The sequence below is a fragment of the Maylandia zebra genome, linkage group LG10, assembly GCF_041146795.1.
Source record: "Maylandia zebra isolate NMK-2024a linkage group LG10, Mzebra_GT3a, whole genome shotgun sequence".
NCBI classification, from domain to species: Eukaryota; Metazoa; Chordata; class Actinopteri; order Cichliformes; family Cichlidae; genus Maylandia; species Maylandia zebra.
The window spans coordinates 8,869,792-8,881,993 of NC_135176.1; the positions used below are offsets into that span (position 1 = coordinate 8,869,792).

General features: G+C 37.5%; 1 protein-coding gene across 12 annotated transcripts in view; it reads right to left on the reverse strand.

Annotated features, from left to right (window-relative positions):
• Positions 1–12,202, reverse strand: part of msi2b (musashi RNA-binding protein 2b) — a 277,906-nt gene that overhangs the window by 44,310 nt on the left and 221,394 nt on the right. For all 12 annotated transcript variants that reach the window (XM_023152789.3, XM_004557380.3, XM_004557383.3 and 9 more), the window contains exon 10: positions 3,313–3,387. In XM_023152789.3, the coding sequence (XP_023008557.1) occupies positions 3,313–3,387 (75 nt within the window). The remainder of the gene's footprint in view (positions 1–3,312; positions 3,388–12,202) is intronic.

The following is a 12,202-nucleotide window of genomic DNA, read 5'->3' on the forward strand; positions in this document are numbered from 1 at the left end:
AAAATTTTCACAGTGGAATCAGACAATGATCAATATCCCAAGTCTTCATTGTCATCATCAGACTGACCCATCTAACAGACAAGCTGGAGAATATAATGCTTCAACATAATAAGCAATTGAGTAGTTGCATTCACTACCATACAGAAATTCTTTTATAAACTGAAAAACCACAACACAGTTTTTTTTTTAGTTGGAATGTGGCCACTTTGTTGCTCCTTACCCTTTTTAATTCTGAGGCAAACATCGCTATCTTCTTGATTGTCACTATGCTCCCCGTATACAGCATTGTCTCCAAAATTAAGTTCATTGTGAAGTTCAATCATAATGTTGAAATTATGCTGCCGCAAGGTAAACAGTGTGTGATTACAGGATTGCAGCAAAAAAAAAAAAAAAAGGTTATAGTTGTAAAACCAACAAAAAAACATCAGAGAAAGCATATTTACCAAACGCTGCTCACTTTTTTTTATTGGTATAAATGTTTTTGTAAAAGCTAAAAAAAAAAAAGGGGACAAACATGCTTAGAACAAAGATTTATTTTTGGGGACTTCCACAGAGCTGAATGTGTATCTGACACGTGTGACAGAATTTGTGATTTCACACTATAAAAGGAATGTAAATCAGTTTAACAGCATTATGACACTTGGAGCTAATTTTTTTAACCCTCAGATGTTTGATGAACCATAGGTACCCTTTAGCTCTTTTTTATAACCGAAAAATTTTCTGTTTCCATTTGATGTTTCTCATCAAGCTGAATTGTTTGCAGGCTAAATGTATTTTATGCCTCATAAAACATTTGCAAATGCCTTTTTGCATTTTTGATGCTGCAAGATCTGCAATTTTTTCCCTTTTTGCCCTTTTTACAGTCACATTAGTCTGTCAGGAACTCTATTAATCCATCTTGTAGTCTGCAGATGTTCCATGAATTTATCACGCCACTCTCTGTAGTTGTGGCATACATGAGAGCTTTCCTGGGATACACATTCATTATCATATTAAATATAACATTCCAAAAAGTTGATTCTGTTCATCTGGACGTAGCATTTTGAGTTTTGTCACTCATCGAAGGGATTTCTTCAGTCAATTGTCCAACCTTTGGAGTTGAAAACACTACGTCCAGACGAACAGAATCAACTTTTTGGGATTTCCCTACCTGGATGGTTGACATTAAATATAACAATTTATCTCAACTAGACATCATTACTTTTTTCTGTGCCAGAGAAGCATCTGTAGCTCAGCAACTTAATGGGACTTAGAAACAATAAATACCACAGTTTGAGGTTGGAATTTGCCCTTTTGGGGCAGTGCTCTGATACATGCTCATGTTTGACATATACAGTACAATTTGATTTATATCAGCAATCTGTAACAGTAATATGCATATCCTTGTAAGTGCATTAAAGAGTAATGATGCCCATGCTATGATGGAACTATTCTGTAAGCACGTCACGGCTGACAAATATAGACACAGGCATAGTGCATGTGATCAATATCGAATGCACTTTGTGATCAATGTTGGAATTAATTGGGAGTGTCAGTTACTGTTTAACAGCCACGGTGCAGGTGTCTGCTTTGAGTTGAACAGACTGCACTGAGTGCTGTCTGTTCCCCATCTCAGGCTGTGTATATTTCAGCTCTATTTTAGGTTATGTTTTGTACACTTGAACCTTGTTTCAGCTGCAGACTTGTCAGCTTTGATTTGTCTTTTTTTCCGTTTCAGTCTTATTGAGTTGTTGTACTTAATTCAGTGCTTCTTCACTAATCAATGTTTCATCACTGTTTTTTCTTGACAATTGAACAATTTCCTTACTGCTTCTCTTAACTCTTAACAGTGGACCCCTGAGGTTTACTGAGGGTAAAAAAAAGAAAAAAAGCCTTGAAATGCTGCTCACAATTTATGCCTCTTGGATCTAGACTGCGAGGCCCCAGCACCATTTATTTATAGGAGTGTTTCAGCAAGGCAGTGTACAGTGAGAAAAAAAGCCTTTGATCTTAAATTGAGGATGCTTTCCACATCTTAGTAAGGAAGGACACTAGTCAATATTTGGCCTGAGGTTATTTAATTTGGATAAGACGCTTGATTCATACATTAAAATTTCCAATTACCTGTCAAGAGTTGAACGAGCCCAGAGGAGGTTGTTTTAATCATACAGCTTTATCAAACTCTTTAAATTGAGTTTAACATGGACAGGATCTTACATTCTGCCTCGGGGAAGGTGATATTCCCTAATTTGTTGTAAATAGTAAACATTTTAAAAATCTATGTTTAACTAGAGTTATTTACAAGGAAAAAATAGTCATCATTCCTTTACCGTTCAGTCCCATTTCTCTCATTTTGTTGACCTAGCACACACACGCTAGGATGGTTTTAAGGGTAGTATTTAAGATTCATGTAAGATACACAAAAGCAATTGTTTTAAATGTTGGAGTCATTCAGTTATATGAATTAAATAATATTTTTTGTCTAATCAGTCACTCTTAACGAAGACCTCATTTGTATACTTTTTATATTCACTCACACTAATAAGTAGGTGCTATTCCTTTTTCTTCTGTGGAACAGTGTTGTGGTCAAGTATAAAACTAGCATATATCTGATCTGCAGGTGGTCACAGCTGGACCTCCTGTCTAACCATTTCTGAATCTATTTCACAAAGATATTACAGAGATCTGAGCCGCTGTCAGATATTTCTCATTCCGTCTTATCAGTGGAAGGAATGATGTCTGGCATGGCAAACAAAGTATGTGTAAAGTCCCTAAATAAAGCATGAAATTGACAGGATGCCTGTCTAAGTGAAGCACCACAGAGCCACTGGCCCTTCTTGCAGCAGTCAGGTACAGCTGCTCACCTCCAAACTGCACGCCTGCCATTTGGAGTCCCATTAAAGTGCCCGGCACTCTGAGTCAACACTTTTAATGCAGAAAATGACTTCATTCATTTTCCATTATAAGGACCACATTTTAAAAATCTGCCAACAAAAAGAGATGCTTATTTTTCCGCTTCTCCACAGATGAATTTGCATACATTGGGCCACTGAAGACGAAGAACTTCTCCCATTTTAGACATTTGGTCATGGTGGTGTTCAAGTATGGGATAAAAAGGAGTAAGCAATTTACTTCACTATATGTCAGCTTTCAAAACTTCGTTGAGGAATCCAGACACGAAGCACACTTATAACCCTGGAGATTATTTGGTGACTGACGTGTACACTGACCATCTTTTGTGTATGCGTGTGCAAGTGTGTCTGATTGTGCTGCTTGAGAGAGCAAAACAGAAATTGGCTGCAACGCCAATATTTTACGAAAGCATTAACTTACCAGGGAACTGGTAGCTGTAGCTGGGCGCGAATCCAGTGTATCCGCGACCATACGTTGCCACAATATTAGGGTAACCTTTGAGAGACAGAAAACAGATTAACAAGGGATGATAAATATAAATATTGTATCAATTACATACCATGTGACACCAATAGAGGTTAAAAACAGCACAGACAGTGACATAATTTTGACAGTGACTCAACTTTGCCATTGTACATGAACACAATGAATTGGAAATTAAGAAATCAGGAAATAAAGCAGAGGTTTAACAAAATGAATTACTCATTAAGGATTTTTTAAGCAATTTCTTAATTTATAATACTTTTATTCAACCCCTATTTAAATCTACCAAAAACACAGAGTATCATCATTTCAAAGGATCTTGAAAGTATAATTAAAATATAATAAAAATGTCTGAAGACTTAAGGCACTTGAAGGGCTCAACTAATGATTGCAGGATCAATTAAATAAGGGCGTGATATATGAGGCAAGTTGCCATTAAGGGATTTATAAACAAAACTAATGCTTCTAAGATTTTAGTGTTAGCAATGCCCACCCAACCTTTTTCATACAATATGCATATATGATGAATATAGTAACTGTCACTGGTGATGTCTTAGGCTGGAGTGATAAAGTGAATCTATGGAAAACATAACAATAAGCAAAGATGGACAAGAACACAGCAGCAGTTATCTATTTCAAACTGGGCATAGGAATAGTAACTGTTTTTTGATACAAAGACATTTGCCAAAGCTTGCTAAATGTGCGAATGTGGAGTATCTGGATCTGAAACCCAACAGACCTCACCAAATTTGAAATGCTTTGCTAGGCTTTGGGGTGGCTGTAGCTCAGGTGGCAGAGCAGGTCAGCCACTAATCAGAAGGTTGGTGGTTCGATCCCAGGCTGCATCCTGGCTGCATGCCAAATATCCTTGGGCAAGATACTAACCCCGTGTTTGCCTACTGGTGGTGGTCAGAGGGCCCGGTGGCGCCTGTGTCCGGCAGCCTCACCTCTGTCAGTGCGCCCCAGGGCAGCTGTGGCTACAATGTAGCTTGCCATCGTGAATGTGTGTGTGAATGGGTGAATGACTGAATGTAGTGTAAAGCGCTTTGGGGTCCTATGGACTAGAAAAGCGCTATACAAATGCAGGCCATTTACCATTTAGGCCTCTACTGCAACTGAGTTAGATTGCTTCCTTTTCTTAAAAGTTTCTGCTAGAGTTTTTTCTTTCTCAAAGAGAAATGTATGCTTAATTTTGGGTTGAAGTCAGGTGACTGACTCAGTCAATAATAACTAATGATTAAATGCAGTGGTGTATAAACACAGAATGAAAAGAGGTGATTGAAGAAGCATCATGGGAAGCCCCCAGCAGTAGTGTGTGATCTGGATTAATGGATACCTGGGTATCATCTGCATAGCAATGAAAAATGCATGCTATGCCTTCTAATCATACTGGCTAAGGGAAGCATGCATAATGTAAACAGAAGTGGTTTCAGCACGAAACCTTGTGGAACTCCATAATAGGGCTACCACAGTTAGTCGACTAGTCACGATTACGTCAACTATGAAAATCGTCGGCGACTAATTTAATAGTCGACGCATCGTTTGAAGCTTTGTAAGATCCCAAAAGACGCAGGAATAAGTAGTAGGATTTAAGAGTGTAATAATGGACTGAAACAGAAGATGGCAGCACTGTATGTACAAGGATGCCAGCTGCCGTTAAACGCCGAAGAAGAAGCAGTGTCCGGTATCGTAGCTGTGTCCAAATTCAGGAACCGCATCCTCCTGTGCCCGCATTTGTAGGCCAATTACATTACAGCGACACGACGAAGACTGTCCAAATTCGAAGACTCCGACAAATGTGGCCTTCATTTCCCCAGATTTGAAGGATGGGTCCGGGTGTATAATTCGTGGCCCAACCTATCCCAGAATTCATAGCGCGGCCCAGCGCACCCCTGCTCAGTTTCCAACAATGGCGGCACCTAGTTAGTTTTAATTTTACTCTTATTATACTTTCTGGGTCACAAAATAAACGTTTAACATATTTTCAGGCGAGAATGTAGCTGTGTAAACTTAAAATATCTGCTCAGTTTATCAAGACACCACATATTTTCAAAAGCACTCCGATGTTTTTGGAGACATCTGTTACCCACCAGCTCGATAGCTAGTCGGGGTTCAAGGCTCACTAGAGCCGGTGAGAACACCGGACTCCCGGCAAATCGTTTTCAAACCCACTGCCGTCTTTCGCTACTCAGGATAAACATGATATATGAGTCACTTAGATAACTTAAAAATGTTATTGTTTGGCTTTTTTCAGTATTTTATTTGTTCCTGAGTAAATCAGTTTGGCTGAGATTAAAGTTATAGTTTTTACACAGCTGAATAACGTCAAGCAGACAACTGATTATCAGAAGTGTGAGATGCTCAAGAATATACTCCGGTGTCCTGTTATATTTTAGATAGTAAGTAGCAGACGGCTGAGTTTATTAAACTCCACCGAAACAATCTGCAAATTTAATTAAAATTGAATAAATTATCATCTTGTCTTTATTTTTAGTTAGCACATACCTTAAACACTTAAAGCTGTAAGCTAATGATAGTTATATAAGAGCAGAATAATGCTGGTGCAATAAGCTGTACGTTTTACGTCCAATGGATGCATGATCTGATTAGTCGACTAATCGCAAAAATAATTGGTGACTAGTCAACTATCAAAATAATCGTTTGTGGCAGCCCTACTCCATAATTAACCTTAGCATGAGAAGAGGACTCCTCATTTACATGAATAAACTGGAGTCTATTAGATAGATATGATTCAAAGCACTGCAGCACAATGCCTTTGATACCTACAGCATGCTCTTATTTCTTTAATAAAATATTGTGGTCAACAGTGTTGATTGCTGTTTCTTTACTGTGATTAATTCTGTATACTGACTAAACTCTTCAAAAAAAAACAACCATTGCTTGAGATAAAAGGAAGGTTGAAGATTGGTTTATAATTAGCTAATCTAGCTGGGTCAAGTGACAGATTTTTAAATTTAATGGTTTAGTTACTGCCAACATAAAGGCCTGTGGTAGGCAGCCCATTAACAGAGATATATTATTCACATTTAAGATTGAAACACTAATTAATGGTAGGAATAGTAGGAATGAGGGTTTAATAGACATGTTGATGGTTTGGAAGCAATTATTGAAGTTAACTCGTAGAGATCAATTGTAGAGTTTAAGTAGTACCGAACCATAATAATGGTCTGTGTTTTGATCTTTTTCTCTGATGATGACAATTTTATTTGTACAGAAATTTGTGAAATCATTAGTTAAAATTACGGGAATGCTTGTCTTAAAAGAGCTCTGACTCCTTGTTAACCCTGAATAAAAATTTTAAAAAGAGACCTGAGGTTGTTTTCTTTTTAAAGAGCAAGAAAATCTTTTTCTCAGGCTAAATGAAGATTTGTGTTTGTGAGTCAAGCACTAGTGATTTGAGGGTTTCTCTTTTCAGAGCCACAATATCCAGGGTTGTACACAATGGGGATGTAATTAATGAGATAATCAGCCTCTGCATTGGAGTTGTGCATGCAATTGAAGACAACAGTGGAGAAATTACATCCTTGAATGCGGTAACAACACTTTCAGAAAGACATCTACTGTATTGACATTTATTCCAGACTGCTCTGTAATCTGTAAATTTAAAAGTTATTAAGAAGTGATCAGACAATAAAGGGTTCTCAGCGAATGCTGATAAGTAGTGTTCTGGTTCTATGTTCTATGTAAGATGTCAGAACATGTTCAGTATGGTTAAAGTGGTGTGTGGGCTCACTTACATTTTGAGAGAAGTCAATTGAGTCTAATAGTAGATTAATTCTAGTGTTGAGGCTGTCATTATCAGCATCTACATCAATGTTAAACTATAATTACTGAGCACTAACTCAAACAAAATGTTGAAGAATTCAGAACCAAGAGATACCAACAAACAAAACTGTTCTTTGTGTTTTCCAGTTTGGTGTAAAAGGCTGAAAGTTAAGGTTTCAAATTTTGTCTGGGTCCTTGGTTGATTAATAAGCTGGCTGGCTTAAACATGGATTTTAAGAATCCATGTTTAACTGTTTTACACTTTGGTACAGTCGAGGATGCTTTATTATTCTTACTTTGCGATTTTCTTTTATGCTTGAATCATTATTTGCCGCTTTTTTTGGTTTGCTTTTTGGTAGTCTGGGAGCAGTCATAGTATCAATGGACATGTGGCTTTGGGGGGGGATTAGAAACGTCTACTTTCACAAATTTACAGTTAAACAGTGTATTACCACAAAGACACTCCATGTAATTGCTAACTTAACCCCATTTATTCACCAACTGATATCAGACAGATGGTAGAATTATTCCATCTTTTTGCTGTTTTAACGCCATCTTGGCACATCAAAGACACTTTGAAGATGTGCAAGTGGTTGCTGACCTGATCCCCGTCTTCCAAGCAACCATTATAAAGTCCTATTGACTGCAAGTTAGCTTCACACAGTGACAATAATTTGGGTTGTGCCATGGTCTTGGCCACAGTTTTCCCTGTTGTGACTGTAGCATGAAGAATGAAAAGTGTGCCATTTGTATTGTGAAGTGCCATTCTATTAGTACTACAGGCTTAGAGTCTGAGAAAAATAAACATCTGTACACACCAGATTTCATCCTGGTACTGCTATCAGCACTCCATCAATAAAAACTGAAGATCTGGTTCTACTAGCAGCTGTACGTGCCTTAACATTGTCTCCACTATATTTTACAGATAATTTGTTACACATGGATAATTAGCCCTTCCTTTCATTTTCCATGCTTTTCTCTTCACATCATCCAAGTTAAACCTCGGTTTAAAATTCTTCTATCACATTGATAAGTCTGTTTTATTTTTCAGCCTAATGATGGTCTTTTCACATCCAATGACACCTGTTTGATCTGCATTTTAAGAGTTTTCAGGAACAACTACCAAATGCAAATTCTACACTTAAACTTTCAAAATTTTATCCCCTAATTTGTCATAAGATAAAGGAAAACAGCTTATGTGATATTACTTTTGAGCATTTAAAAAGAGAGGGGATGTGTAAAAAATGTGTTTATTATTTTTTTTAAACCCCTTTAATTAAATCCGAAATTCAATACTCAATTATACCTTGATTGCTTAATTTTCAATACAATGCGGTCATGTAGACAGACAAAATTTAAAAACAAGTCTTATTGTCCAAATACTAGACTAGACCTAACTATATATTCGAAAATATATTCACACAGGATGGCCTTCAGGATCTTATTCTAATTGTTTTTATTTTGACAAATAAACTATTATGTTACAGTTTTAAAATGAAAGGAACCCCTCATTAAATACATGTCTGAAAAAACTTCTATTATTGTTTAGAAAAATACTTCGTACACTAAGTCTGGTGGCTTGCCATGTGTGTTTGTGCTCTAAGCCCAATTAGAGGTGGCATAAATTTAACAGGACTATTTTTCAGGAATTCTGCCATAGTTTGAGATCTCACTGATTAATTTGGTCTGTAAAATGTTTTTATAGCCAGCAAAAATAATGGCTACAACGATACGACTGAGGCCCTGATTGTAAAAAACAAAAGTGTTTTAGGGGAGCAGACTTGGTGACTGAAGATGGACAATGACACAATTGTACAAAAAATATTTAACACGTTTAAGGTACTCAAAGCAGTTAGTATTGAAATTTTTTTTTTAAAGCTTCATACATTTTTAGTTTAGCTCTTTATTTGTGCTGGGTATTAAGAGCTGGTCCCAAATTCAGCAAATGGTTGGAAACCAAAGCACTGATATGCTCCCACACAAATACAGCTGCTCTTGGTTCTTAACTATCTAATTTATTTTCACTCTTTATTTAACCTTAAGTTATCTGGCACTTTTATAGCTCAGTGTAATAACACTTTATAGCAGGCTCCTTGAGATGTCGGTGTCTGTTTATGTTCTATATCTCTTCACAGTAACAGAAAGGTTCATGTGTAGTAATATAGCTAATGTACAGTAGTTTGTCAAAATGATATGGTCACACAAGAGGCAGCTGCACATTTGTAAAATTATTCGTTTATTTTGCTAGTTTAAAAAAGTTTTACAACAAAATTAAAACAGAACTTGAATTTAATTGTTATTCGATTACTTGTTATCTGAAGCATTTATCTGAAAAGTTGTATTAATATTGATTTACTGATTGATGATCATACATTTGCATGATGTATCTGCAATACATCAAAACTGGAATTATCAAGAATAATTTTTATACAATTGAAGCATTACCTAAAGCTTAGCTAGGGAATTATAATCTTGATACAAATGGAATATTTTAAAACTGTCATGCATAAATCAAAGTCAGTGGTTTCTGTGGGGGTAGAGACTTGGTTAAAAGCTGTACAGTCCCTGGGTGAATGGCGAGTTGCAATGAGGCCCAAAGTGGACCCAGTGTCATTAGAAAAATTTAAAAGTAGCAGATGTATTGTTCATCTGCTGTCATGATTCTTATTACTACCACAGACCCACCAGTTAATTAGCTGGACAGTTTTCAGACAGAAGCAGCTGTGGGCAACATATTGAGAAACGGGGTGCGAGGGAGCAGGCAGCTAGGAAGCGGTATACAGACATAAGAAAATTTGAGATGAGTGCGTGGGGAGGGGGGACGACTGAGAGCTTGAGCACCATCAAAGGTAATATAAACATAATTAACCCCCTAATTATAGTATATGTCTAAGTCTTTATCTGTGTTCCTCAAGCTATTATCATCTACAACCATAAGTCTGGACTAAATTACCTAGCACGATGACGTCCTTAAGGCTAAGAATGAATCAGCCTTGATAACTCTTTCTTTGTTGTGTGTAAGCTACACCTCAGTAACTGACCTCTGAAACCTCTTTCAGGCACGTGTGTCCTCAGCTCTCGTTAGCTGTGTACTACCCCGATAAAGTGGCTGCAGTCACAATACCATTCAAATGTCAAGACCGTAATTTAGAAACTGCATTTTTCTAGAGAGTGCTGGATAATTGGTATTACATTAAATACAACTAAGTAAAACATTATTAGAAAGTATGTGTGCACGATCCATATACCATATACATATATGTTTTTATATATATATGTATACATGCACTTGTGTGTATGTGCTTGCAAGGCGTCAAAACATATTTTGCATGCATGCGTCTGAGTGTGGGCAAGCTATGTGTGCGTGTGTGTGAGTGAGGGAGGGAGAATGTGTGTGATGCTCTGTTCTGTATGCCTCAGAGCCTTTGCCAGCTGGAATCAGAAAGGTTGACCTTGGTCATAAATATCTAATCAGTGTTTGCTGTCCATGAAAAAGTTCAATTTATTCCCAACCCAATGGGAAAATGCCTCTCTCAGACCCTCTCCCCTTTTCTAGCAGACAAAAAGAAATGCAACGCTGAGAGGCGGTGAGGGGAACCTTAACCTGGTATGGATGAAGTAGGACAGAGGCTACGCCAGAAAAAAAAAAAACAATGCTCATCAGCTGCTGATGAGAAGTCATCACCGGGAAGTTACAGATGGACGGCTTTCACAAAGCCTCTCATTGTTTGTTTGGTCTGAAAAGAACTGTGATACGATACAACGAAAAACCTATCACAGACAGCAAAATATTGGATATTATGTGTTTGATACTGTCAAACAGAATAAGTGCCAAACTAAAATTGTTGGCTTAGATACCCGAGCTTCTCATACGTCCTTATTTTGACATTTTCTGAAACAGCAAGACCACTTTCCTTGTCTGATGTACCGCATTAAAATTGGGGTTTTTTTACTAAGCAAAGAGTTTTCAGTTATGTGTGTGCACAGTGTGTCAAAGGAGAGAGCCAAATATAAAACACTAGCCTGAGATACATACTAAGTTCATCTCCTATCTCATGAAAGTCTTAGTATGTGCAAACTCACAAATATTTTCAGACAAGACAATGTGGTAGGTGGGGAGAAAGTACGGGGAAGAAGGAGATAACTCACTGTCTCTCCTACTATTTCACTAAATGAAGCCTGCCATTGTGTCTGGCCTTGTGGCGGCCTCTTAGTGCTCTTATTTGCCTTATTAATATGCATGCTAATGTACCTATTTTATGGCTCAACAGTTCTGATTCACTTTAAAATCAATTATCCATCTGGTACATCCATACCTCGCCCAGGCTCAAATGTGTATTAATTTCAGCAAACATACATCGGCGCAACACAATAAAGATAAATGCCTCGATTAGAGGCAGTAAACAAAGGAGCTAGGGATGGCTTTAATGAGATTTGGCACAAAAGGAGCTTACACTTTCTTAAATAATGAGCCTAGGGTCCCTTTTTCCAAATGCAAATTATATAAAGGAATGTTTCGCTGTCCTTGTTCCAATTTCATTTAGATAAGAGTGTCTCCAAACAAGTTGGCTGTTAATATTCTCACATGAGCACATCACTGCCTTTCTGCCTGCCGTCTCCCAATGGAGGGGAAGAGTGCTCTCCTCTTCGCAGACACATTAGTCTGTAATAAGTTCTGAAAAGTTCACTGTGCTTGTTAAATACTTCTAACAGATGAGATGGAACTGGGAGCGACTTAGAGTTGACAGAAGCACTCAGCCAAACGTATCAACACTTTTACCACAAACAACTGTATAATCACCCCCGTGGAAAGGTCAAGGCTGCAATAACCATGACAGTTAAAGCAACTGTATATAGATAAATGGATAGATAGATAACATAGATAATTAGTTTACTGCCCTCTTCTTTGGTAAGAATAGCTTTGGGCCTCAGTGATTGTTCAGTTTTTGAGAAAATGCAAAACAAGCGACAGCGAAATATGAATATCAGCTTTGAGAGCTGCGAGAGACACAAATGCACCTGCACCTGCTGTGAGAGGGAG